Below are 25,000 nucleotides of genomic sequence, written 5' to 3' on the forward strand. Positions count from 1 at the left end.
TGGAGGGAGGGAGGGATGGATGGAGGGATGGATGGAAGGATGGAGGGATGGATGGAGGGATGGATGGATGGATGGAGGGATGGATGGAGGGAGGGATGGATGGATGGAGGGATGGATGGAGGGATGGAGGGAGGGAGGGATGGATGGAGGGATGGATGGAAGGATGGAGGGATGGATGGAGGGATGGATGGATGGATGGAGGGATGGATGGAGGGAGGGATGGATGGAGGGATGGAGGGAGGGAGGGATGGATGGAGGGATGGATGGAGGGATGGAGGGAGGGATGGATGGAGGGATGGAGGGAGGGAGGGATGGATGGAGGGATGGATGGAAGGATGGAGGGATGGATGGAGGGATGGATGGATGGATGGAGGGATGGATGGAGGGAGGGATGGATGGATGGAGGGATGGATGGAGGGATGGAGGGAGGGAGGGATGGATGGAGGGATGGATGGAAGGATGGAGGGATGGAGGGAGGGATGGAGGGAGGGATGGATGGATGGATGGATGGAAGGAAGGACACAGGGATGGATGGATGGACGGACAGACGGATGGATGGACGGACAGACAGACGGACACCACCTCCGCAGCCATCCCCCGCCGTCCTCCCGCCCTCCCAAGGACACGGCTCCGGACTCGCCTCCCTGCCAGCCCCTTTTCCAGCCTGCGCAGCTTCTCCCGAGCTCCGCTCCCCTGAACTCCCCCCAGCCTTGGCCGGAGCTCGCGGGCTTTGGCCGCGGCACGGGGACAGTCCGGTCACGTCTGCCCCGACGGCGACGCCAGCGGCTGCTCCCGGCCGAGACCCCGGAGCGCCGCCGGCGGCCCCGCGAGGTCCCCGCGGTGTCCCCTCGGTGTCCCCACGATGTCCCCGCGATGTCCCCACGGTGTCCCCTCGGTGTCCCCGCGATGTCCCCGCGATGTCCCCACGGTGTCCCCTCGGTGTCCCCGCGATGTCCCCTCGGTGTCCCCACGATGTCCCCTCGGTGTCCTCACGGTGTCCCCTCGGTGTCCCCTCGGTGTCCCCGCGATGTCCCCGCGGTGTCCCCTCGGTGTCCCCACGGTGTCCCCACGGTGTCCCCTCGGTGTCCCCACGATGTCCCCTCGGTGTCCTCACGGTGTCCCCTCGGTGTCCCCTCGGTGTCCCCGCGATGTCCCCACGGTGTCCCCTCGGTGTCCCCACGATGTCCCCACGGTGTCCCCTCGGTGTCCCCACGGTGTCCCCTCGGTGTCCCCACGGTGTCCCCGCGATGTCCCCGCGGTGTCCCCGCGCTGTCCCCACCGTGTCCCCACCGTGTCCCCCTTCACCCCCAACGCCACCGAGGAGGGGATGAAGCCGCCCCCAGCCCCGTCCCCCCCGCTCCGGCCGCTCCCCCTTCCCAAACTCCGCTCCCTCGGCGCAGGGGTCCGGCGGCTCCGACCGCGCCAGATGTTTTTGCAACTGCACATCTGGGAACAATCAACCCCGCAGCAAGAACACCACAGTCCCTTTCATTCTGCTAAACCCCACCTTCCCCCAGCCTTTCCCCCCTCCCCCAGCTTTTTTTCTTTTTTTTTTTTTCCCATTTTCCTTTTCTTTTCTTTTTTTTCTTCCCTTTTTTTTTTTTTTCCTTTAAGCCCTCCCGTCGCCAGAGAGTGGGAGAACAAAGGGAATATTAAAGGATTCCAATTTTTTTTGGCCCCCGACCAGAGGTGAAGAACTCGGTGCCCCCATCCCCGTTTTCACACATCACCTTTCCCTCAGGGGCCCGTCCCCCAAAATAAATCGGGATAAAAGATCCCTTTTCTGCCATCTCTTTCCAGGATGGAAAATAAAAAAAAAACAACCCCAAAACCAAACAAACCCCGGGCTTCCTCCAGGCTTTGGGGTATTTTTAGGCTTTTTGGAAGTGGTTAAAAATCTCCAGCAACTGTCAGGCCTCAAAGAAGGGCCCCCTCCCCCCGCGGCTGCCGTTCCCTCAGCACCCCCAAAGCCAAGGGGGGCTTTGGCTTTTTGAGGTTAAAAAGTTGAAAACAGCTTTTTTTTCCCAGCTCCCAGCCGCTGGAAGTTTTAAGGTGGTTTCACAAAGCCCCGAAATGGGGGCTCAGCCCCGTTTGCTGCCGGGGGGGGGATGGCCCCCGGAATTCCCGGGATTTAGGGGGGTTTCCCTCGCCCGCTCCTTACCAGTTAGTGCCGGCTCTGCCCTCGCCCGCCGCCGCGCTCTCCTCTCTCCGCTTCCCCAAAACTCTTGCAATGAGAGTCAAAAAAAACCCCAAAAAACCCAAAAAAACCACCTCCTACCTCCAGCACGGGGGATCCGCTGGGTCCTAAAGCCACACCTGAGCCGGCCCCTTCCTCCTCCCGCGCTGCGGGGAGGGGGAAAGCCGGGAATAACCCCAAGCGCCCATCGGGGAGAACGCGCCGCTGCCGTGGGCGCCGCCGGCGGGGCTGGGCTGTTGTTTTTGGGGTTTTTTTTCTCCCGGTGGGATGAGTTTTAAACCCTTGGAAAAGCGAGCAGGGAGGAGGATCCCGCGCGGCTCCCGCACGGAGCGGGCCGGGGCTGGTGCTGCCGGAGGGAGGGAGGGAGGGAGGGAGGGAGGGAAGGAGCAGCTCGGGGAATTTTTCTGGGAGGAAAAAAAACCAAACCAACCCCAATCACCCCCAAAATCTGGGATGCTGGGATCTCATCACCCCTCCCGATGCAGGCCCGGCGCTGGCTGCTCCCGCTCCCCCCCAGCAGCGAGGATGCTGCAGCCCCGGCATGGAGCGGGAAAAAGGACCCAAATCCCGCTTTTCCCACCCAAACTGGAGCTGCTGGAGGCTCCGCAGCCCCCGGGGCCCCCTTTTCCCCGCTCCCGGCGCGTTCCGGGGGATCCCGGCGGGATGGGGATGATCCCCAAACCCCCCCGAGGTCGGCACGGAGCCAGAGCCGGAGGCGGGGGACGAATGCGGCGGGTTTGGGGTGAAAACCCAGCAAAGGAGCACAGGGAGGGCGCGGGGGGAGGGAGGAGGTCTCTGGAGACGGGAACGGGGCAGAGCGGAGGAGGTCGGGCTCGCTCCCGTGGGGTTGGATCCCAGCCAGCCCGCGCTGGGTTGCGCCGCGGGCTGAGCACCAGGACAGGGCCCGGGAGCTGCAAAACCCAGGAAAAAGCGGATTTTCCGAGCAGGACGAGAGGCGGCCGGGGCTGGAAGGGGCTGCCAGCTCCTCTCCAGCCTGGTTTGCCAGGCTGAGGGATGGATAAAACCGTCCAAAGCACCCCAAAACCACCTCAGCTGCTCCCACCAAGCTCCAGCGTTACCCTCACGCCAGCCCTGCCAGCCTCCACCCAGGGGCAGGAGCTGCCTGTCAATCGTTAAATCAAATCAAATTAAATTAAATGACACCCTCCCGCCCCATCCGAGGGGAAGCGGCTCCTGGGTGCTTTTGCTTTGAAAACCGCCAAGAACGGGCAAAACCCCGCGAGGGCTGTGCGAGCGTGGAGGGATTGTGCGGATCGGGAAGCCTGGGTTAACAACTGCAGCCTTGGCCGGGCCTGCAGGAAACCTCTTACCTCTGCTTGTGCCTCATTTCCTGATCTAATCCCCAGCTCCCGGAGGGCAGAGAGGCGCCGCCGGCGCTCGGAGGGGGTTCAGACTTTCCATGGAAGCAAATCCCTGCAGGAACCAGCCCGGGATCCCGCAGGCAGCTGGAAAAGCCGGGCAGGGGGTGCGGGCAGCACAGCCCCCCCCGCCCGGGGAGCCGCTGCTCGTCTCCGTCTCCCGCCTTCCCCAGGCCTTGGCCAGGACACCTGGGCTTTTCCAGCGATTACTGTTGTTTTCTAGGAAATTCCAGCTGGAGAGAGGCTCTCCAGCTCGGTTCGGGCTGCAGGAATCCCGGCGGTGTCATCCCTGGCTCCGGGCCCTGCTTTCGAGCATCGAGCCCAGCGTTTCCCAGCGAGCCCGAAGCCTCCTCCCGGCGCCCCGTCCCGCACGGATCCGCACCGGTGCCATCCCGAATCCGCCCCCAGCGAGCAGCGCAGACGAGCAGCCAGGAAAATAAATGTTAATTTATTAGACAAGGCCCGTGACAGCCCCGTCCGGAACCCGACGGCTCCCGCACGCCGGGGCGTGGGAGGAGAGTTAAAAAATAGAGAATTTGTGGGGTCTGTAATGCTAGAGAGGCCCCATCCCAGAGCAGAGGAGCTCTGCCCGAGCATTCCGAGCGGAGAAGGGCCCTGGGGCGCGCTGGGGATGGAGCAGCATCGTTGGCAAGCCGGGAACGGGGACTGTAAACTCCCTACACATCTAGAGGGGACGGGGGCACGGGGAGGGGCTTCACAGTGACACAGAGCCGGGGGCGCCGGGGACAGCGGGGACCCCCGCCCGGCGGCTGGGCCGGCCACGAGAGGCCACAGCAGCCCCGGTGGCCGGCGGGAGCGGGAGAAACCCTGCGGGAAGGGCCGGGCTGGATGCTCCTCTTCCTCCTCTGGATCTTCTGCCCCGTTCCTGCTCCTCTGGGCTGTGGCCACGGGGTCAGTGTGGCTGCGGGAGCACCATGGCCACAGGATCAGCGTGGCCACGGGATGGATCAGTGTCGCCGCGGGATCAGCATGGCCATAGGACCACCATGGCCATGGGGTCAGCGTGGCCATGGGCCGTAGCCATGGGACCACCATGGCCATGGGATCAGCGTGGCCGTGGGCTGTAGCCGTGGGACCACCATGGCCGTGGGATCAGTGTGGCTGGGGGATCAGCGTGGCCATGGGCTGTAGCTGTGGGACCACTGTGGCCATGGGATCAGCATGGCCATGGGATCAGTGTGGCCATGGGCCGTAGCCATGGGACCACCGTGGCCATGGGATCAGTGTGGCCATGGGGTCAGCATGGCCATGGGATCAGTGTGGCCATGGGCCGTAGCCATGGGACCACCGTGGCCATGGGATCAGTGTGGCCATGGGCTGTAGCTGTGGGACCACTGTGGCCGTGGGATCAGTGTGGCCATGGGATCAGTGTGGCCATGGGAGCACCGTGGCCATGGGATTCACATCTGCGATGCCGAGGGATCCCGCCCGCCTGCCGCATCCCTGCTTTTTCCGGGATCAATAAATTAAGGAAGTGTCCGAGGCGGGGGCAGGCGGGCACGGCTGGCACTGCTATCTCACGGTGAGGGACATCCTGGGTGTGGCGAACAGCGGCTGGTCCAGGGGCGGCCAGCCTGGCTGCTGCTGGCTCAGCTCCTTCTCCAGCCTCTTGAAAAGCTTCTTGGAGGCTTTTTTCCGGCGCAGCCTTCGGAAGCAGCCGAGCAAGCCGTGATCCAGGGCGGTCTGGGGCCAGAACGGGGAGGGAATCAGGGTAGGGGGAGGGAAGGAGAGCCCTGTGCCCACCCCAGACAGCTCCAGGAGGACCCCAAAGCCCCCCCGGACCCACCTCCAGCACGAAGGCGGCGAAGAAGTTGAGGGCGGCGATGCCCAGGAGGAGCAGCTTGAAGTTGAAATCCTCGATGGCCTGGAGCTTCAGCAGGGATTTGGGGAAGCCCAGCGGGTACAGGGTCAGCCAGATCATCAGGCCGAAGAGCAGGACGAGCACGAGCAGGAAGAGCACTGGGGGCGAGAGGGGACGGGTGAGCAGCAGCAGCAGCAGCAGGAGGAGGAGGAGGAGGAGGAGGAGGAGGAGGAGGAGGAGGGCGGTGGCTGGCGGTGTCCCCACCGTTGGTGTAGAGCGGCTCTCGGAAGGGGTGTCCCTTGGACATGGCCACGGCCAGGATGAGGTACTGGAAGCCGCTGACGCAGAACAGGACGGTGTTCTCGTAGTTGGGCAGGTTCTGAGGCGCCGTCACCGTGCTGTTCAGGGGCACGAACCTGCGCCAGGGGACAGGGCACGGGGTCAGCCGGGAGGGCCTGGACACTGCCCTCGTCCTCCATCGAAGTCACAACTTCCTCGTGAGTGGAGGGGCCAGGAGCAGCTCCAGTCTCTGCTCTGGGACCAGGGATGGATCCCTTGGGAATGGGAGCTGTGCCAGGGGAGGGTTTAGGTTGGATATCAGGAAAGGTTCTTCCCCCAGAGGGTGCTGGGCACTGCCCAGGCTCCCCAGGGAATGGGCACGGCCCCGAGGCTGCCAGAGCTCCAGGAGCGTTTGGGCAGCGCTGCCAGGGGTGCCCAGGGTGGGGTTGTTGGGGTGTGCAGGGCCAGGGGCTGGACTCCCGGATGATTCCCCTAGCTGAGGACACTCCATGGTTCCCCGTCTGCTGCCAGACCCCAAAGCCTCGGACAAACCCTGGGCTCTGCCACAACCGCGGCGCCGCTCCCATCCCCAAACCCACGGGGAGCAGGGGAGGTTTAGGTGGGATCCTGGGAAGAATTCCAGCACGGGAAGGGCTGCAAAGCACTGGAACAGCCTCGCTGGAATCGCCAGCCAGTGCCCGGAACACCCCTGCACGCGGCACTCGGGCTTCAGCGGCGAACTGGGGCCGGCGCTTGGCCTTTTCCAAGCTCGGAATTCCCGGTTCCCCGATTTCGGGCGCCTCACCAGCTCTGCGAGACGGTGACGAAGTAGCTGAGGACCTGCACGGCGACGAGCAGCGCCGTCTGCAGCACGAGGCTGCCCAGCACCAGGCCGCTGATCAGGGCCCCCTGCGGGCGCCGCACGCCCAGCGCCGGCGCCGGCCCCGTGCGCCCCATCAGCACGGCCACCGTGGTGGTGATGACCAGGTCGAAGAAGAGGAACTGGAAATCGCTCAGGTTGGTGTTGATCTGGGGAGGAGGAGAGGGGCAGGCGGGGTGAGGCGATGCCGGGGAATTCCCGGGGAAAAAGCGGGGATTTGGGGCGGCACTCACGGTGTAGAGCAGCAGCACGGACACGAACTGCACCAGGCTGTACAGGGCCATGTACTTGAAGACCCCGAAGGAGGTGACCAAGGAGCACCGGCCCTCCCTGTGGGGGACACGGGGTCACCCACCGGCCGCCCCCTCCCCGGGAGCTCTCCCGAGGGGGTCAGCGGCGTTCCCGGGGTTGTCCCGCGCTCACCGGATGACCCTGGGCACGCACTCGATGGTGGCCACGCGGGAGGTGAAGGGCGAGGCCACGGACGCCTCGGCCTCGGACAGGGAGATGCCCACGTCGGCCGCCCGCAGCGCCCCGCAGTCGTTGGCACCATCCCCGCACATCCCCACGCAGTAGCTGCGGGAAAGGGACCCACGTTCCTCAGGGATTGGGGGAAAGGGATCCCACGTTCCTCAGGGAGTGCAGGAAAGGGATCCACGTTCCTCAGGGATTGGGGCAAAGGGATCCCACGTTCCTCAGGGAATGGGGGAAAGGGACCCCACGTTCCTCAGGGAATGGGGGAAAGGGACCCCACGTTCCTCAGGGATTGGGGGAAAGGGATCCACGCTCCTCAGGGATTGGGGCAAAGGGATCCCACGTTCCTCAGGGAATGGGGGAAAGGGACCCCACGTTCCTCAGGGATTGGGGGAAAGGGATCCATGTTCCTCAGGGAATGGGGGAAAGGGACCCCACGTTCCTCAGGGATTGGGGGAAAGGGATCCCACGTTCCTCAGGGATTGGGGGAAAGGGATCCACGTTCCTCAGGGAATGGGGGAAAGGGACCCCACGTTCCTCAGGGATTGGGGGAAAGGGACCCACGCTCCTCAGGGAATGGGGGAAAGGGATCCACGTTCCTCAGGGATTGGGGGAAAGGGACCCACGCTCCTCAGGGAATGGGGGAAAGGGATCCCATGTTCCTCAGGGAATGGGGGAAAGGGACCCCACGTTCCTCAGGGAATGGGGGAAAGGGACCCACGTTCCTCAGGGATTGGGGGAAAGGGACCCACGCTCCTCAGGGAATGGGGGAAAGGGATCCCATGTTCCTCAGGGAATGGGGGAAAGGGATCCACGTTCCTCAGGGATTGGGGGAAAGGGACCCACGCTCCTCAGGGAATGGGGGAAAGGGATCCCATGTTCCTCAGGGAATGGGGGAAAGGGACCCCACGTTCCTCAGGGAATGGGGGAAAGGGATCCCATGTTCCTCAGGGATTGGGGGAAAGGGACCCATGTTCCTCAGGGATTGGGGGAAAGGGACCCCACGTTCCTCAGGGAATGGGGGAAAGGGACCCACGTTCCTCAGGGATTGGGGGAAAGGGACCCACGTTCCTCAGGGATTGGGGGAAAGGGACCCACGTTCCTCAGGGAATGGGGGAAAGGGACCCCACGTTCCTCAGGGATTGGGGGAAAGGGATCCCATGTTCCTCAGGGATTGGGGGAAAGGGACCCCACGTTCCTCAGGGATTGGGGGAAAGGGATCCCACGTTCCTCAGGGATTGGGGCAAAGGGACCCACATTCCTCAGGGAATGCAGGAAAGGGACCCCACGTTCCTCAGGGACTGGGGCAAAGGGACCCACATTCCTCAGGGAGTGCAGGAAAGGGACCCCACGCCCCTGAGGGACCCACGCTCCCGCGGATGCCCCGCTCCAGGCTGGAGCTCCCTGGTGCAACTGTCCCCTCCCGCGGCGTGGGCGCAGCTGGGGCAGGTCTGAGGCGTCTCCCGGCGGAAACCATTCCGGATCCCCAGGAGGAGCCCCCGATCCCGGCCTGGGCCTTACTCGAGCTCCTGCAGGCGGCTCACCAGCTGCGCCTTCTGCTCGGGCAGCATGCGCGCCAACACCGTGGCCCGCAGCAGGATCTGGAAGCGGGCAGCAGGGCCGTCAGCGCCGCGGCACGGCCGGCCCCGAGGGGCTGGGAATGGCCAGCGGGACACTGGGAATGGCTGGCAGGGTGATGGGAATGGCCAGCAGGGCACTGGGAATGGCTGGCAGGGAGATGGGAATGGACAGCAGGGCACTGGGAATGGCCGGCAGGGCACTGGGAATGGCCGGCAGGGTGATGGGAATGGCCAGCGGGGCACTGGGAATGGCCAGCAGGGTGATGGGAATGGCCAGCAGGGAACTGGGAATGGCCGGCAGGGCATTGGGAATGGCCAGCAGGGTGATGGGAATGGCCAGCAGGGAACTGGGAATGGCTGGCAGGGTGATGGGAATGGCTGGCAGGGCACTGGGAATGGCCAGCGGGGCACTGGGAATGGCCAGCGGGGCGCTGGGAATGGCCGGCAGGGTGATGGGAATGGCCAGCAGGGCACTGGGAATGGCCAGCAGGGCACTGGGAATGGCCGGCAGGGTGATGGGAATGGCTGGCAGGGCACTGGGAATGGTCGGCAGGGTGATGGGAATGGACAGCAGGGCACTGGGAATGGCCGGCAGGGCACTGGGAATGGCCGGCAGGGTGATGGGAATGGCTGGCAGGGCACTGGGAATGGTCGGCAGGGTGATGGGAATGGCCAGCAGGGCACTGGGAATGGCCGGCAGGGCACTGGGAATGGCCGGCAGGGTGATGGGAATGGCTGGCAGGGCACTGGGAATGGTCGGCAGGGTGATGGGAATGGCCAGCAGGGCACTGGGAATGGCCGGCAGGGCACTGGGAATGGCCGGCAGGGTGATGGGAATGGCCAGCGGGGACTGGGAATGGCCGGCAGGGCACTGGGAATGGCCGGCAGGGCACTGGGAATGGCCAGCAGGGAACTGGGAATGGCTGGCAGGGTGATGGGAATGGCCAGCAGGGTGATGGGAATGGCCAGCGGGGACTGGGAATGGCCAGCGGGGCACTGGGAATGGCCGGCAGGGTGATGGGAATGGCCAGCGGGGCACTGGGAATGGCCGGCAGGGAGATGGGAATGGACAGCAGGGCACTGGGAATGGCCAGCAGGGCACTGGGAATGGCCGGCAGGGTGATGGGAATGGCCAGCAGGGAACTGGGAATGGCCGGCAGGGTGATGGGAATGGCCAGCAGGGTGATGGGAATGGCCGGCAGGGTGATGGGAATGGCCAGCGGGGACTGGGAATGGCCGGCAGGGTGATGGGAATGGCCAGCAGGGTGATGGGAATGGCCGGCAGGGTGATGGGAATGGCCGGCAGGGTGATGGGAATGGCCAGCAGGGAACTGGGAATGGCCGGCAGGGTGATGGGAATGGCCAGCAGGGTGATGGGAATGGCCGGCAGGGTGATGGGAATGGCCAGCGGGGCACTGGGAATGGCCGGCAGGGTGATGGGAATGGCCAGCAGGGAACTGGGAATGGCCGGCAGGGAACTGGGAATGGCCGGCAGGGTGATGGGAATGGCTGGCAGGGTGATGGGAATGGCTGGCAGGGTGATGGGAATGGCCAGCAGGGCACCAGGAATGGCCAGCAGGGAACTGGGAGTGTCCAGTAGGGTGATGGAAATGGCCAGCAGGGAGATGGGAATGGACAGCAGGGCACTGGGAATGGCAAGCAAGGCACTGGGAATGGCCAGCAGGGCACTGGGAATGGCCAGCAGGGCACTGGGAATGCCACACCGGCCAAAGGAACACCCGCAGGGAGCTCTGGTTTGGGGCTGTGAGGGCGCAGTGGGAAACCATGGAGAGGTCAAACGGATGGAGAGTTCCCAGCCCCACCAGAGGATTCCCAACCCCTCCAGAGAATTCCCAGCCCCTCCGGAGGGTTCCCAATGCCACCAGAGGATTCCCAGCCCAACCAGAGGATTCCCAGCCCCACCAGAGAGTTCCCAGCCCAACCAGAGGATTCCCATCCCCACCAGAGGGTTCCCAGCCCCTCCGGAGGGTTCCCAGCCCAACCAGAGGATTCCCAAACCCACCAGAGGATTCCCAGCCCCACCAGAGGATTCCCAAACCCACCAGAGGGTTCCCAGCCCCACCAGAGGATTCCCAAACCCACCAGAGGGTTCCCAGCCCCACCAGAGGATTCCCAGCCCCACCAGAGGGTTCCCAGCCCCTCCAGAGGGTTCCCAGCCCCTCCGGAGGGTTCCCAGCCCAACCAGAGGATTCCCAGCCCCACCAGAGGATTCCCAGCCCAACCAGAGGATTCCCAGCCCCTCCAGAGGGTTCCCAGCCCAACCGGAGGGTTCCCAGCCCCACCAGAGGGTTCCCAGCCCCTCCGGAGGGTTCCCAGCCCAACCAGAGGATTCCCAGCCCCACCAGAGGATTCCCAGCCCAACCAGAGGATTCCCAGCCCCACCAGAGGGTTCCCAGCCCAACCAGAGGGTTCCCAGCCCCTCCGGAGGGTTCCCAGCCCCACCAGAGGATTCCCAGCCCAACCAGAGGATTCCCATCCCCACCAGAGGGTTCCCAGCCCAACCAGAGAATTCCCAGCCCCTCCGGAGGGTTCCCAATGCCACCAGAGGATTCCCAGCCCAACCAGAGGATTCCCAGCCCCACCAGAGAGTTCCCAGCCCAACCAGAGGATTCCCATCCCCACCAGAGGGTTCCCAGCCCCTCCGGAGGGTTCCCAGCCCAACCAGAGGATTCCCAGCCCCACCAGAGGGTTCCCAGCCCAACCAGAGGATTCCCAAACCCACCAGAGGATTCCCAGCCCCACCAGAGGATTCCCAAACCCACCAGAGGGTTCCCAGCCCCACCAGAGGATTCCCAAACCCACCAGAGGGTTCCCAGCCCCACCAGAGGATTCCCAGCCCCACCAGAGGGTTCCCAGCCCCACCAGAGGGTTCCCAGCCCCTCCAGAGGGTTCCCAGCCCCTCCGGAGGGTTCCCAGCCCAACCAGAGGATTCCCAGCCCCACCGGAGGATTCCCAGCCCCACCGGAGGATTCCCAGCCCCACCGGAGTGTTCCCAGCCCCACCAGAGGATTCCCAACCCCACCAGAGGATTCCCAGCCCCTCCGGAGGGCTCCCGGCCGGACTCACCCTGGGCAGGAGGTCGGCGAAGTGCTCACAGACCACCTGGAAGGATTTCCCGTTGAGGGCGAAGTGGCAGTGCCGGGGCGGGAGGGAGGAGCCGTCGCGCTGCTGCTGCTGCAGGCCCTGCGGGAGAGCAGCTCCAGCTCTGCAGCTCCAGCTCTGCAGCTCCAGCTCTGCAGCTCCAGCTCTGCAGCTCCAGCTCTGCGGAGCCCCCGGAGCCGGAGCCGGGCCCGCCCGCAGCCGCGGCTCCCTGGAACCCCAGCGCCAGGCACACCCGTGGGGCTGTTTGGGGTACAGCGCCGGGCTGAGCCAGCCCCCCACGCCCAGCCTGGAGGTGTTTGGAGCTGCCGTCCCTGCCGGACGGGCTCCCAGGAAAGGGAGGAGCGGCTGAGCTCTCCCGGAGCAGGGATGCGTGAGGGGCAGCAGCAGCACAGCCTGAACTGCCCCCAGGAGAGCCGCGCTCCCAGCCTGGCAGCGCCCCAGGCCGGGCTGCAGCTCCCGGGGGGTGGAAGGTGCCCCTGCCCATGGAATGGGACGAGCTCCGAGGTCCTCGCCAACCCAAACTGTTCTGGGATTCCGCAATTCCCGGACTGCGGAGAAAGCCGGACTCGAGGGACTCCATTTCTTAGATATTGGGAAGGGATTCCTGGCTGGGAGGGTGGGCAAGCCCTGGCACAGGGTGCCCAGAGCAGCTGTGGCTGCCCCTGGAGCCCTGGCAGTGCCCAAGGCCAGGCTGGAGCACCCCTGGACCATGGCACAGGACGAGCTTTAAGCTCCCTCCCAACCCAAACCACCCTGGAATTCCGGGATCCCACGAAAACCCTGCAGGGTGACCGGGCAGTCTGGGCTCCCACAAGGTGTCCCGGGCTCTCACCTCGGGCTGCTCCTCGCCCTGGGAATGCTCAGCCAGGACGAACTTGAGGGCGGCGGGTTTGCCGTGACCGGGCGGCGAGGCCGTGACGAAGATCACGCCCTCCCTGGGCTCCACCATGCGGCACCCGCGTGCCACGTTCATGGCTGTCAGCATGTTGTCCCCTGCCAGGGACACGTGGGGGGACCAGGAATGAGCGTTTGGAATTTCCAGGCCAAGAGGAGCAGCCCGAAGCGGCCGTGTCCCCTCTCCCGGCCACCGCAGCCACGCGGGGGCTTCGCTTCCCCCTTCTTTCCCCCAAAACCTCCTGTCTGCCCTGCCCCAAAGGAAAGTGGGTTCAAATCGCGTTTTCCTGCCTGGAAAACACCTGGAGGTGACTCTGCACCCCCCCCATTGGCCACGAAATTCGGGATCTAGAACACGCCGGTACTTAGGGGATGGGCAGCAGCACGACGAGTTCTCCCACCCGAAAAACCTCCACACCCCGAGCCCACAGCAAATCCTGCGTGCCAAGGGCAGGGATGCACAAAGCCGGGATCCAGGAGGCCCCACAGCTGCTCCGGGCCACGGATTCCTGCTGGGACCCCTGCTGGGGTCCCTGGAGGGATTCTGGGTGGGATTCTGGGTGGGATTCTGGGTGGGAAGGTCCTTCCCCCTCGCACCCCGCCCAGCACTGTCCGTGTGCCCCGGACCCCGCTGCCCCCAGGGCCACCTGTCACCATGATGGGGCGGATGTTGGCGCTCCTCAGCAGGTGGATCACCGGAGCCGACTCCGGCTTCAGGACGTTCTTCATGACCAGGAAGCCCAGGAAGCTCAGGCCGCTCTCCACGGAGTCCCTGGAGGGACACAAGGAGCCTTTCATCGCCTCCTCAACGCCAGCAGGGAGCATCGAGGGGTGTGAACAGGGAAAAACCCATCTGGGAGGCAGCCGGGAATTCCTCCGGGATGGATTAGGGTTTCAATCCCTGCGGGGCATCCCGGGAAACGCTGGGAGCCAGCGAGGAGGTGGAGAGAGGCAGCGCTGGCACCAACCTGGGGAGCTGCAGGGCCTCCTCGAAGGTGGCCACTGTGCCCAGGGCTTTGCAGGCCAGGGCCAGCACCCGGAACCCGTCGGTGGTGTAGTGCCGGAGCATCCGGGAGAAATCCGGGGGCACTGGAAAAGCGAGGCCAGAACAGCTCCTGAGGGAAGCCCGGCTCCGGAGAGGGGACACGGAGCTCCAGGGCTTGGGGTGCTTATGAACAGCTGCTCCTCGAGGAGCCTGGAGATCCCACACGGGGCTGGGGGAAGCTCTCCCCACTTCCAGGAGCCTGGAGATCCCACACTGGGCTGGGGGAAGCTCTCCCCACTTCCAGGAGCCTGGAGATCCCACACTGGGCTGGGGGAAGCTCTCCCCACTTCCAGGAGCCTGGAGATCCCACACTGGGCTGGGGGAAGCTCTCCCCACTTCCAGGAGCCTGGAAATCCCACACTGGGCTGGGGGAAGCTCTCCCCACTTCCAGGAGCCTGGAGATCCCACACTGGGCTGGGGGAAGCTCTCCCCACTTCCAGGAGCCTGGAGATCCCACACTGGGCTGGGGGAAGCTCTCCCCACTTCCAGGAGCCTGGAGATCCCACACTGGGCTGGGGGAAGCTCTCCCCACTTCCAGGAGCAGGGAAATCCCACACTGGGCTGGGGGAAGCTCTCCCCACTTCCAGGAGCCTGGAGATCCCACACTGGGCTGGGGGAAGCTCTCCCCACTTCCAGGAGCAGGGAAATCCCACACTGGGCTGGGGGAAGCTCTCCCCACTTCCAGGAACCTGGAGATCCCACACGGGGCTGGGGGAAGCTCTCCCCACTTCCAGGAGCCTGGAAATCCCACACGGGGCTGGGGGAAGCTCTCCCCGCTTCCAGGAGCAGGGAAATCCCACACTGGGCTGGGGGAAGCTCTCCCCACTTCCAGGAGCCTGGAGATCCCACACTGGGCTGGGGGAAGCTCTCCCCACTTCCAGGAGCCTGGAGATCCCACACTGGGCTGGGGGAAGCTCTCCCCACTTCCAGGAGCCTGGAAATCCCACACTGGGCTGGGGGAAGCTCTCCCCACTTCCAGGAGCCTGGAAATCCCACACTGGGCTGGGGGAAGCTCTCCCCACTTCCAGGAGCAGGGAAATCCCACACTGGGCTGGGGGAAGCTCTCCCCACTTCCAGGAGCCTGGAGCTCTCACCCTGAGCTGGAGGAAGCCCCCAGCCCCATTCCCCATCTTCTGGTTCCCGTTTTCCTCCCCTCTACGTGGCTGCAGCCACTCCAAAGCCTTTGGGAGCTGCCCCACGGTGCTCCTGAGGATCATTCCCGGGGGGATGAGCTGCGGGGACGCTGAGCCCCGTCTCCCAGTACGAACCAGTTTCCTTCCTGCACAGACTGGCCACCATCTCCGGGGCGCCCTTGACGTAGGCGTGGGCCGAGGCTTCCCCGGGCAGCTTCACCAGGACGCTCATCCTCTGGAAGGAGGAGGAGAACGGGAAACGCCGCAGGATCCCCACGGGGGCCTGGTGCTTCTGTGGGGAGCGGGCGGGCGTCAGGCCCGGGCGGGATTTTTCCAGGAGGCGGGAACGCGGGAAGCCGCCCCGTGGGATTACCCTGTCCCGCGGCTGCTCCTCCTCCGGCGGAGGTCTCACCACAGCCAAGACCTTCATCCCGAACTGCTGGGACGCCGGGAGCTCCCCTTCCTCCTCCTCCGTCATCTCCAGGCGCTGAAACCGAGACCCCAAAGCGCTGCCAAGCTCACGCACCCCGCAGAGGATCCTACACCCCCTGTCCCGGCAGGGTTCCGGACCCACAGCCCCCTCCTCACCCAGCCGGTGGATTCCAGCATCTTGAGGTCCACGGGGTCCCCGACGAGCTGTCCCCGCAGCGGCGACACGGCGTGGCACGCGGCCAGCGCGTAGAGCAGGGCCCCGGCGGGCAGGCAGCGGGGCTCACGCACCATGGGCAGGAAGCGCTGTCCCTCCAGGGGCACCACGCCCCACACGTCCAGCCCCTCCTCGGTCAGCGTCCCCGTCTGCGGGCAGAGCGCGGTGGGTCCGGATGAGCCCCGGGGCCGGCGGTGGGTCCGGATGAGCCCCGGGGCCGGCGGTGGGTCCGGATGAGTCCCCGGGGCCGGCGGTGGGTCCGGACGAGGCCCCGGGGCCGGCGGTGGGGCTGGACGAGGCCCCGGGGCCGGCGGTGGGTCCGGACGAGGCCCCGGGGCCGGCGGTGGGTCCGGACGAGGCCCCGGGGCCGGCGGTGGGGCTCATCCGGGGCTGGCGGTGGGGCTCATCCGGGGCCGGCGGTGGGGCCGGACAAGGCCCCGGGGCCGGCGGTGGGTCCGGATGAGCCCCGGGGCCGGCGGTGGGGCTGGACAAGGCCCCGGGGCCGGCGGTGGGGCTGGACAAGGCCCCGGGGCCGGCGGTGGGGCTCATCCGGGGCTGGCGGTGGGGCTCATCCGGGGCCGGCGGTGGGGCTCATCCGGGGCCGGCGGTGGGGCCGGACGAGGCCCCGGGGCCGGCGGTGGGTCCGGATGAGCCCCGGGGCTGGCGGTGCCCGGCCGGCCGGGCCCGGCTCACCTTGTCGAAGCAGACCAGGCGCAGCTTCCCGGCCAGGTTGATGCGGGGCGGGCTGATGCAGAAGATGCCCTGCTTCTTCAGCCGGTTCTGGGCGTAGATGGTGCCCACGGTCATGGCGGCCGGCAGCGCCGGCGGCACGATGACGGTGACCAGGTCCAGGGCGCGGATGATGATTTGTCCCACGGGGACCTGGGAGGGGAGGAGGAGGGAGAGGGGTGGGAATCCCGCACGCCCGATGGATCCCGGGGGATTCTCCCGCTCCCAGGGCCCTACCTGGTTCCTAACCAGGATGAGGATGCTGTACACGGTGCCGATGAGCGCTGTGCCGGGGACAACGGGCGCGGTTACAAAGTGCAGACGCAGCATGGGGGGGTCCCACCATTCCATGGGATTTGGGGGCTCTGGGATGCGGCTCCAGGCCCAGACTTACCGAGGACAGCCAGGAACATCACGAACTTCACAGCGTCCTTGTAGAACTTGAAGCTCACGGGTTTGGGGTAGAGGATGGAGCTGATGAGGTCCCCCTTGGCCGTGCAGAACCCTGCGGAACAGGGCCAGGTCACCACGTGGCACCGCTCCCAAGGGAGCTCTCCCTGCTTCCAGGAGCAGGGAAATCCCACACTGGGCTGGGGGAAGCTCTCCCCACTTCCAGGAACCTGGAAATCCCACACTGGGCTGGGGGAAGCTCTCCCCACTTCCAGGAGCCTGGAAATCCCACACTGGGCTGGGGGAAGCTCTCCCCACTTCCAGGAACCTGGAAATCCCACACTGGGCTGGGGGAAGCTCTCCCCACTTCCAGGAGCCTGGAAATCCCACACTGGGCTGGGGGAAGCTCTCCCCACTTCCAGGAACCTGGAAATCCCACACTGGGCTGGGGGAAGCTCTCCCCACTTCCAGGAGCAGGGAAATCCCACACTGGGCTGGGGGAAGCTCTCCCCACTTCCAGGAGCCTGGAAATCCCACACTGGGCTGGGGGAAGCTCTCCCCACTTCCAGGAGCCTGGAAATCCCACACTGGGCTGGGGGAAGCTCTCCCCACTTCCAGGAACCTGGAAATCCCACACTGGGCTGGGGGAAGCTCTCCCCACTTCCAGGAGCAGGGAAATCCCACACTGGGCTGGGGGAAGCTCTCCCCACTTCCAGGAGCAGGGAAATCCCACACTGGGCTGGGGGAAGCTCTCCCCACTTCCAGGAGCCTGGAAATCCCACACTGGGCTGGGGGAAGCTCTCCCCACTTCCAGGAGCCTGGAAATCCCACACTGGGCTGGGGGAAGCTCTCCCCACTTCCAGGAACCTGGAAATCCCACACTGGGCTGGGGGAAGCTCTCCCCACTTCCAGGAGCAGGGAAATCCCACACTTCCAGGGGCTTTCTCATCCCCGGAGTCATCCCGGGATGCACCCCAAGGCCTCACCTGTGCGGGTGACCACGGCCAGCACGTCCGTGCCCGCGTAGGCCCTGGCCTGGATGACCTGTGTCCCGCAGAACAGCGTGTGCCGCCGGTGCTCCTCAGGGCAGTACGCGGCTCCGGCCGCCTGCCCACCCGCCGGCAGCGGTGTCTTCATCACCGGCACGCTCTCCCCTGCCCGGATAACATTCCCAGCAGGAATTACCACCCTGTGGGGCGGTCGGGAGCCAAGCAGGGACGGGCGGCTCGGACCGAGTCCCGCGGGCCCGTGGCTCTCACCGGTCAGCAGGCTCTCGTTGACCATGCACTCGCCGGTCAGCAGCGCGGCGTCGCAGGGCAGCAGCAGCGCCCCGTCCGCGGGCAGCCGGATGCAGTCGCCCGGCACCAGCTCCGCCGAGCTCAGCACCAGCTCCTCTGGAAAAGGAGCCGGCTCAGGGCTCGGGGAGCGCGGCTCGCTCCTCCCCGGCCCCGCAAAAGGGATCCCCGCGGGCGGGACCGGGCGCCGCGGCGCACAGCGAGGGGTTAACGCCGGGCCTGAGGGAGAACTGATCCCAGGCCTGGGGATAACTGATCCCGCCGGGAATTCCCCAGGGCCTCCCGCAGGTGCCAGCCCCGGTGGTGGGGACAGCACTGACGGCTGCGGACAGCCGGGATCAGGGCGTGTGGAAGCGGAGCCTCCGGAGGAACCCCGGGATTCCCAGCACCGGGAAGAGCAAGAGGAGGAGGAGGAAAAGGAGCAGGGCTGGTGGGACAGGGCAGGGATCCGTGGGTGGGATTATCCCTAGAATCAGCTTTTTTCCTCTCTTTCCCTCAAATTTCCTGTTAAATTAAATCCATATTGGCTTTGGAAACGGCCTCGTCTGCAGCTCCATCCGGGCAGAGGCTAAGGGGACCCCAACACCATTCCGGAGTCTCACAGCATCATTCCCACGTATCCCAACGTTATTCCCACGTATCCCAACATCCTGGTATCTCATAACATCATTCCCACCTATCCCAGCATTATTTTGGTGCAGAACTGGGATCCCAAAGGACGCGTTATCCCCACACCCATCCCCAAACGCTTCCCTCTCACCTCCGCTGGGCCGCCGGACCCGGACCCCCACCGACATCCTGGCCATGTTCCGCAGGGTGGTGCTTTGCTGGGAGGGAGGGAGCAGTGAAAACCCACCCCAAAACCCGGGAAAGCATCCCCAAAAACGGTCCCGAGGGCTCGGAAGCGGGGATGGAGGGCAAGGAGTGCTGGGTGAGGGCTCAGGGGTCACAGAGCACCCGGAACAGGGCTGTTCCATGGGATGTGATCCCACGGGGCTGTTCCATGGGATGTGATCCCACAGGAGCTGCCAGCACCTGGAACGGGGCTGTTCCACGGGATGTGATCCCACAGGAGCTGCCAGCACCTGGAATGGGGCTGTTCCACGGGATGTGATCCCACGGGAGCCACCAGCACTGACCTTGCGCGTCTCGTAGAGGGACAGCCCCAGGGAGAAGGTGGAGATGAGGAAGATGCAGGCGGCGTAGTAGTAGTAGGCATCGCACACCCAGAGCACCATGCTGAGCACTTGGAAGATGTAGAAGGGATTGAGCACCTGGAACGAGGGGAAAATCCGGGTTTGGGAGCGGGGAGAGCTTCTGAGAGCTCACTGGGACAGCTCCGGGCTCCTCGGGGTGGGAGAACCTCCTCCAGCCCAGTGTGGGATCTCCAGGTTCCTGGAAGTGGGGAGAGCTTCCCCCAGCCCAGTGTGGGATTTCCAGGCTCCTGGAAGTGGGGAGAGCTTCCCCCAGCCCAGTGTGGGATTTCCCTGCTCCTGGAAGTGGGGAGAGCTTCCCCCAGCCCAGTGTGGGATTTCCAGGCTCCTGGAAGTGGGGAGAGCTTCCCCCAGCCCAGTGTGGGATTTCCCTGCTCCTGGAAGTGGGGAGAGCTTCCCCCAGCCCAGTGTGGGATTTCCAGGCTCCTGGAAGTGGGGAGAGCTTCCCCCAGCCCAGTGTGGGATTTCCCTGCTCCTGGAAGTGGGGAGAGCTTCCCCCAGCCCAGTGTGGGATTTCCAGGCTCCTGGAAGTGGGGAGAGCTTCCCCCAGCCCAGTGTGGGATTTCCAGGCTCCTGGAAGTGGGACAACTTCCCCCATCCCAGCACAGGACCCCCAGGCTCCTTGGAGGAGGAAAAGCTTCCTCCAGCCCACCGTGAGGCCTGCGGGCTCCTGGATGCAGAGGAGAACGTGGCCCTTCCCTGACATCCCCAAAGCCTCCATCCTGCCCGGATTTCCCTACGGATGCTGCTCCCGAGGGTGCTCAGCCACCTCCGCACCCACCGGGGGCTGCCCCTGCCCGAGCCAAGAGGGCCAGGACGGGCCCCCTCCAGGGCTCTGCCTTCCCCAGCGCCCTCCCCTCCCTTCCCAAGGGCCCGGGAAGCGCTTCCAGCGAGGGACAGCGAGCAGGGGACGGATCTGTCCTGGGAAAATGCACTTGGGAAGCGCGGCCCAGAACCCACCTCCTCCACCAGGAGCCGGGCGTAGGACTTGACGGGCACCTCGATGAGGTTGGGGCCGTAGATCCTCCTTCTGCAGGGGGGCGGGGAGAGGGGAAGGAGAGGGAAGGGATTTTATCCTTGGGAAAGGAGAAGGAAGGGGTTTTATCCATGGGAAAGGGAAAGGAAGGAATTTTATCCATGGGAAAGGAGAGGGAAGGGATTTTATCCATGGGAAAGGGAAAGGAAGGAATTTTATGCTTAGGGAAGGAGAGGGAAGGGATTTAATCCTTGGGAAAGGAGAGAGAGAAGGAGTTTTATCCATGGGAAAGGAGAAGGAACGGATTTAATCCATGGGAAAGGAAAGGGAAGGAGTTTTATCCTTGGAAAAGGAGAGGGAAGGGATTTTTTCCTTGGGAAAGGAGAAGGAAGGGATTTTATCCATGGGAAAGGGAAAGGAAGGAATTTTATGCTTAGGGAAGGAAAGGGAAGTGATTTAATCCTTGGGAAAGGAGAGGGAAGGGATTTTATCCTTGGGAAAGGAGAGGGAAGGGGTTTTATCCTTGGGAAAGGAGAAGGAACGGATTTTATCCATGGGAAAGGAAAGGGAAGGAGTTTAATCCTTGGGAAAGGAGAGGGAAGGAGTTTTATCCTTGGAAAAGGAGAAGGAAGGGATTTTATCCATGGGAAAGGGAAAGGAAGGAATTTTATGCTTAGGGAAGGAGAATGAAGGGATTTAATCCTTGGGAAAGGAGAGGAAAGGGATTTTATCCTTGGGAAAGGAGAGGGAAGGGGTTTTATCCTTGGGAAAGGAGAGGGAAGGGATTTTATCCATGGGAAAGGAGAGGGAAGGGGTTTTATCCTTGGAAAAGGAGAGGGAAGGGATTTTATCCATGGGAAAGGAGAGGGAAGGGGTTTTATCCTTGGGAAAGGAGAGGGAAGGAGTTTTATCCATGGGAAAGGAGAGGGAAGGGGTTTTATCCCTGGGAAGAGCCGCGTTTCCAACTCGGGGCCCCTCCCGCTGCCCGGCCCTCCGTGAGGAGCCTGGCTGTGCGGAGAGGCCAATCCCAGGAATTCTGTCCCAGCCGGCAGTTCAGGGTCTGGACGCAAGGAAAGCCGAGGCTCCAGGGCTCCCTGCTCCCTGGAAAAGCCTCGGCCGCGCTTCCCGGAGCGCTGCCGGCTCCGTACCTGGTGCTGTGCTCCTGCAGCTCCAGCCCGGCCCGGCAGAGGTGCAGCTCCGCGCAGCTCCGGCCCTCGTCCAGCACGCTGCGGAGCGCCGGGGCAAAGGAAAACCGGGAAACTGCGTCAAAACCGGCGGGAACGGCGCAAGAACGCCGCGTCCAAGCCCTGGGGACAAAGCCCACCCCTCTGGGACAGGGAGAGCGCCTCGTGCCTTGGCCTCTCCGCGGCCTGAGGGTGCCAAGGGAAGGCAACAAAAGGGGCACAGTGCGGAGAGCCGGCAGCGTCCGGCTGTGCCAAACCGCTCCGGCCGGTCCCCTGCGGCCGGGCAGGCAGCACCGGCCCCCGCAGCGGCACCAGGGCCGGGCTCCAAAGGGCCGGGGGCGCGCAGGGAAGGGCGGTGACGCGGCTCCCGGGGGCTCAGGGGGATCCTGAGGGGCTGAGGGAGCGGGGAAGCGCCGGGAGCCGGGAATACCTGACTCTGCAGAAGGCCTGCCGCCGCTCCAGCCAGACGTAGCGCATTCCCTGGAAGAGGTAATACCTCAGGACGTTCTTCTGGCGGAAAAGGAGGTGTCAGCGGCGTGCCCAGCCACAGGGAGAGGGGGCGGAGGCGGGGGGTTCCCGAGTGCCACCTCCTCCTTGTCGTGCAGCCGGACGGTGTCGCGGCTCTCCTCCTCGTCCGCCACGCCGACGGCGATGCTGCTCCGGCGGTCCTCCGGCCGCGGCCCGGGCTGCTGCTCCAGGCTGCTCCAGGGGGGAACCCCGGGGTCAGCCCCTCGCCTGCCGCCCTCCCCCAGCGCCGGGAGCGGGCCCCGGAGCCCCGCGGGGACAGACCCCGCTCACCTGCCCTCGCCCAGCGGCTCCGTCAGCACCTTGGCGGTGAAGCACTGCCCGAAGCGGTCCTGGAACACAGGGATGGGCTGGCACAGGGACACCAGCATCCCTGCGTGCCCCCAGGAGCCCCGGGAAGGCCCTGGCACCCATCCTGGATGGTGGAACTGGCATCCCTGCGTGCTCCCAGGAGCCTCGAGAAGGCAGGAAGGCCCTGGCCACCCACCCCGGGGGATGGCTGAGCTTTGGGGACAACGAAGAGAAATTCCAAGCTGGGGTGGCTGGGATGGGAGGGGGAAGCGAGGAGTTTTATTTCAGGAATAATGATGATTCCTGGAACAGGACAATTCTAGGAATAATAATGAAATAATAATGATAATAATGATCATAAATTCCTGGGATAATCTGGTGCTTGATGAAAGGAGATGCCAGACACAGGGAGGAGGACAAGCAGAAGGAACATTCCCAGGGTCCTGTTGGGAAGCAGAGCCCGACCCCAGATCCACAAAATCCGACCCCAGACCCAGACAATGAAATCCCAGAGCCCCAGAACCCCAGCCTGGAGGGATCCCGTCGGGACTCACCCTGATGAGGAGCCAGTCCGCCTGGCCCAGGGTGCAGGGTTTGCACTTGGCCTGCACTTCCAGGCTCGGCTTCCAGTGGAAGAGCAGCAGGAGCAGCCCCGCGCTCAGCACGGAGCCCGCGTGGCACAGCAGCACCCGCCACGTCCTGGTCTGGTAGCCCGTGACCTCCTGGAGGAAAGGGAATCACTGGGAGCCACTGGGAGTCACCCGCACGCGGCTGCTCCGTCATGAAACCAACTGGAATTGGTCATCACCCATTAAACCCTAAACTCCCCAAATCCCGGAGCCTCCCGGCGTGACCCAACAGCACCGGGCAGGGAAAGCCAAGCGGCCGGAGAAGCAGCGCCCGGAGCCGGGGGTGTGGCAATGCCAGGGATGCGGTGCCATCCCCCCGGAGAACGCCCCGGACCAGAGCTCACCATGCGGGACGGGTCCGTGTCCGGCTGCAGCGTCCCGTAGCCCGGGCGCGGGGCCCCCAGGAGCCGGCTGCTGTCTGCAAAGCCACAGAAAACACGGCAAGGCCGTCAGCGGAGGGGCCGCTTGTCCTGCTCAGCCCCGGCCACGGGCTCCCGGCGAGGCCATCGCCGCTCGCTCGGTGCCACGAGGAGGGGGCGGCTCCTGCCCGGTGCAGCCGGGATCGCCGGCACTGCCCTGTCACCCTCCCGGGCATGTGACGGTCACGGGAAGGACGCCGGAGCGATCCTGGCGTTAGCCCAGCGGCTCAGCGGGCACGGGAAGGGAGCAGGGCTGGGCCGGAGCCAAGCGAGCTCGCCCGGCCACTTTTCCAGCTCGTTTGCTCCTTGTTTGCTCCTGGCGGACAAAAAAATTGGCACTTCCCAGTTTTAACCATGCCCGGCACCTCCGATGCCCAGCCTGGGAGAGCGGGATCAGGGATCATGCCCGGGATCCCCTCAAGGGGGATTTCAGCCACCGCCTGTCCCGAGGCTGAACCTGCCCGCTCCCTAAATCCGCGCTGGATTACGGCTCCCGGCGCCGGGATCCCAGAGCAGCGGCGGGGACGCAACACGTGGCACGAACACGGAGCCGGGAGCTCGCTCCCAGCCCGGGAACGCGTGGATGTTTCCTGGTTGGGTTTCCGGGAGGGCAGCGAGACCGGCTGAAGGATTTACACTGGAAAAACCGCCCCGGCCGCATTCCTGCTGCTCCCTGCCCGACCCCAGAGCTCCTCCGGAAGGGATAAAAGCAACGCGTTACAACATTCCCTGCTTTGGGGGATCCCGGTGGAAGGGGGATCCATCTCTCCGGCTCCCGGGCCGCAGCCGGTGCCGCTCCAAGGGATCGGCTGGGAGTGGAGGAATTGGGGGATGAGTTCAGTAAAACAAAAGCTGCGCCGGCAGCCGGGAGAAGGAAGGGAGGGGTCGGATGTCCCCGGTGCCGGCCTCACATCCCGCAAAGAGCGCGGGCTCGGGTGCGGGGACACCGGGAGCAGGCGAGGAGCAGCACGAAGCCCACGGCTGCGGGCGGCTCTCGCCCGAGGGCTTTGCCAGGGATCTGCAGGAGCCGGGGGAAAAAGTATCCAAACAACCTGAAAACGACCCAATTTCCTTCCCGCAGCCTCGGGGCAATGGGAAGCCCGGCCTGCCCCTCTCCTGAACGGAACTATCCCGGCTTTTTGTGATCCCAAGGCAACAAATCCTCCGGAGGAACCACGCGGCTCCCGCACAGCCCCGTCCCCGTGGGATCCCTCCCCTCCCGCTCCCATCCCGGCTGCTCCCGAAGCTCGGCAGGTGAGGAAAAGCTCCGGCATTGACTCACCCCGCCTCATCCCGCCGTTCCCGCTGGGGACGGGATCGGCCGGGACGGGATCGGCAGCGCCGCCATCCCCGGCCCAGCCGCGGCCGCGTCCGGGCAGCATCGGGAGCGTTGGGAATCGCGGCACCGAGGCCACTCCTCGCCGGCAAACACGGCGCGGGGGCTCCTGGATGTGCCTCCTCCGCCCTCGCATCCAGGGAATTGTCCCCGGAGCCCTGCGGAGAGCGCTGCTCTCTGCTTCCCTCCCCGCCGCGAAAAACAGGGATTCGAGAGGGGATAACAGCCAGGAGAGGCTGGAATCTCGGACAGGGTCAGCGATGCACCGGCCCGGCTTGTCCGGGGACGAGGGGAGCCGGGATCCCGCACTGATGACGGATTTGCACAGCCAAAATCCCAGCTGGAATTCCCCGCAGCTGCCCGGCTCCGAGTCCAGGCCCTGCCCCGTCCTCTCTGGGGGAGATCTGGGAAGAGGCTGCTCCGGGTGCTCCCACATCCACCACAGGTCCTGGCAGGAGGGAGGAACCCTCCGACTCTGGAACGCGGAGCTGGAAGCCGGGATAGGATCGTGATCCAAAGCCTGGCTGGGGATCGGCCGGGAATGCCAGATCCTATCCCAG

At 65.0% G+C, this 25,000-nt stretch overlaps 2 protein-coding genes across 7 annotated transcripts in view; both read right to left on the bottom strand.

The window, feature by feature from the left end:
* MFAP2 (microfibril associated protein 2) overlaps positions 1-3,856 on the bottom strand; it is a 12,746-nt gene extending 8,890 nt beyond the window's left edge. The window contains exon 1 of one of the 3 annotated variants that reach the window (XM_032131602.1): positions 3,529-3,856. The gene's annotated coding sequence lies outside the window, so the exon portion shown is untranslated. The other 2 variants (XM_032131604.1, XM_032131603.1) reach the window with 2 other exon arrangements.
* Positions 3,857-4,003: 147 nt separating this feature from the next.
* ATP13A2 (ATPase cation transporting 13A2) overlaps positions 4,004-25,000 on the bottom strand; it is a 27,642-nt gene continuing 6,645 nt past the window's right edge. The window contains exons 1-29 of one of the 4 annotated variants that reach the window (XM_032131601.1): positions 24,387-25,000; positions 23,030-23,103; positions 22,611-22,778; positions 22,039-22,097; positions 21,828-21,939; positions 21,671-21,747; positions 21,205-21,282; positions 20,041-20,110; positions 19,006-19,140; positions 18,627-18,693; positions 17,831-17,965; positions 17,558-17,725; positions 16,576-16,686; positions 16,419-16,465; positions 16,146-16,334; positions 15,395-15,601; positions 15,180-15,293; positions 14,942-15,098; positions 13,597-13,717; positions 13,276-13,400; positions 12,567-12,727; positions 11,699-11,815; positions 8,553-8,632; positions 6,981-7,133; positions 6,791-6,887; positions 6,483-6,706; positions 5,663-5,814; positions 5,384-5,556; positions 5,017-5,280 (exon numbers count right to left, since the gene is read on the bottom strand). The exon at positions 24,387-25,000 is cut by the window's right edge and continues 251 nt beyond it. In XM_032131601.1, the coding sequence (XP_031987492.1) occupies positions 5,110-5,280; positions 5,384-5,556; positions 5,663-5,814; positions 6,483-6,706; positions 6,791-6,887; positions 6,981-7,133; positions 8,553-8,632; positions 11,699-11,815; positions 12,567-12,727; positions 13,276-13,400; positions 13,597-13,717; positions 14,942-15,098; positions 15,180-15,293; positions 15,395-15,601; positions 16,146-16,334; positions 16,419-16,465; positions 16,576-16,686; positions 17,558-17,725; positions 17,831-17,965; positions 18,627-18,693; positions 19,006-19,140; positions 20,041-20,110; positions 21,205-21,282; positions 21,671-21,747; positions 21,828-21,939; positions 22,039-22,097; positions 22,611-22,778; positions 23,030-23,103; positions 24,387-24,876 (4,032 nt within the window). In that variant the 5' untranslated portion in view covers positions 24,877-25,000 and the 3' untranslated portion in view covers positions 5,017-5,109. Of the gene's footprint in view, positions 5,281-5,383; positions 5,557-5,662; positions 5,815-6,482; positions 6,707-6,790; positions 6,888-6,980; positions 7,134-8,552; positions 8,633-11,698; positions 11,816-12,566; positions 12,728-13,275; positions 13,401-13,596; positions 13,718-14,941; positions 15,099-15,179; positions 15,294-15,394; positions 15,602-16,145; positions 16,335-16,418; positions 16,466-16,575; positions 16,687-17,557; positions 17,726-17,830; positions 17,966-18,626; positions 18,694-19,005; positions 19,141-20,040; positions 20,111-21,204; positions 21,283-21,670; positions 21,751-21,827; positions 21,940-22,038; positions 22,098-22,610; positions 22,779-23,029; positions 23,104-24,386 lie in introns of all 4 variants that reach the window. The other 3 variants (XM_032131599.1, XM_032131598.1, XM_032131600.1) reach the window with 3 other exon arrangements.

The sequence above is a fragment of the Corvus moneduloides genome, chromosome 22 (assembly GCF_009650955.1).
Source record: "Corvus moneduloides isolate bCorMon1 chromosome 22, bCorMon1.pri, whole genome shotgun sequence".
Classification (NCBI taxonomy): Eukaryota; Metazoa; Chordata; class Aves; order Passeriformes; family Corvidae; genus Corvus; species Corvus moneduloides.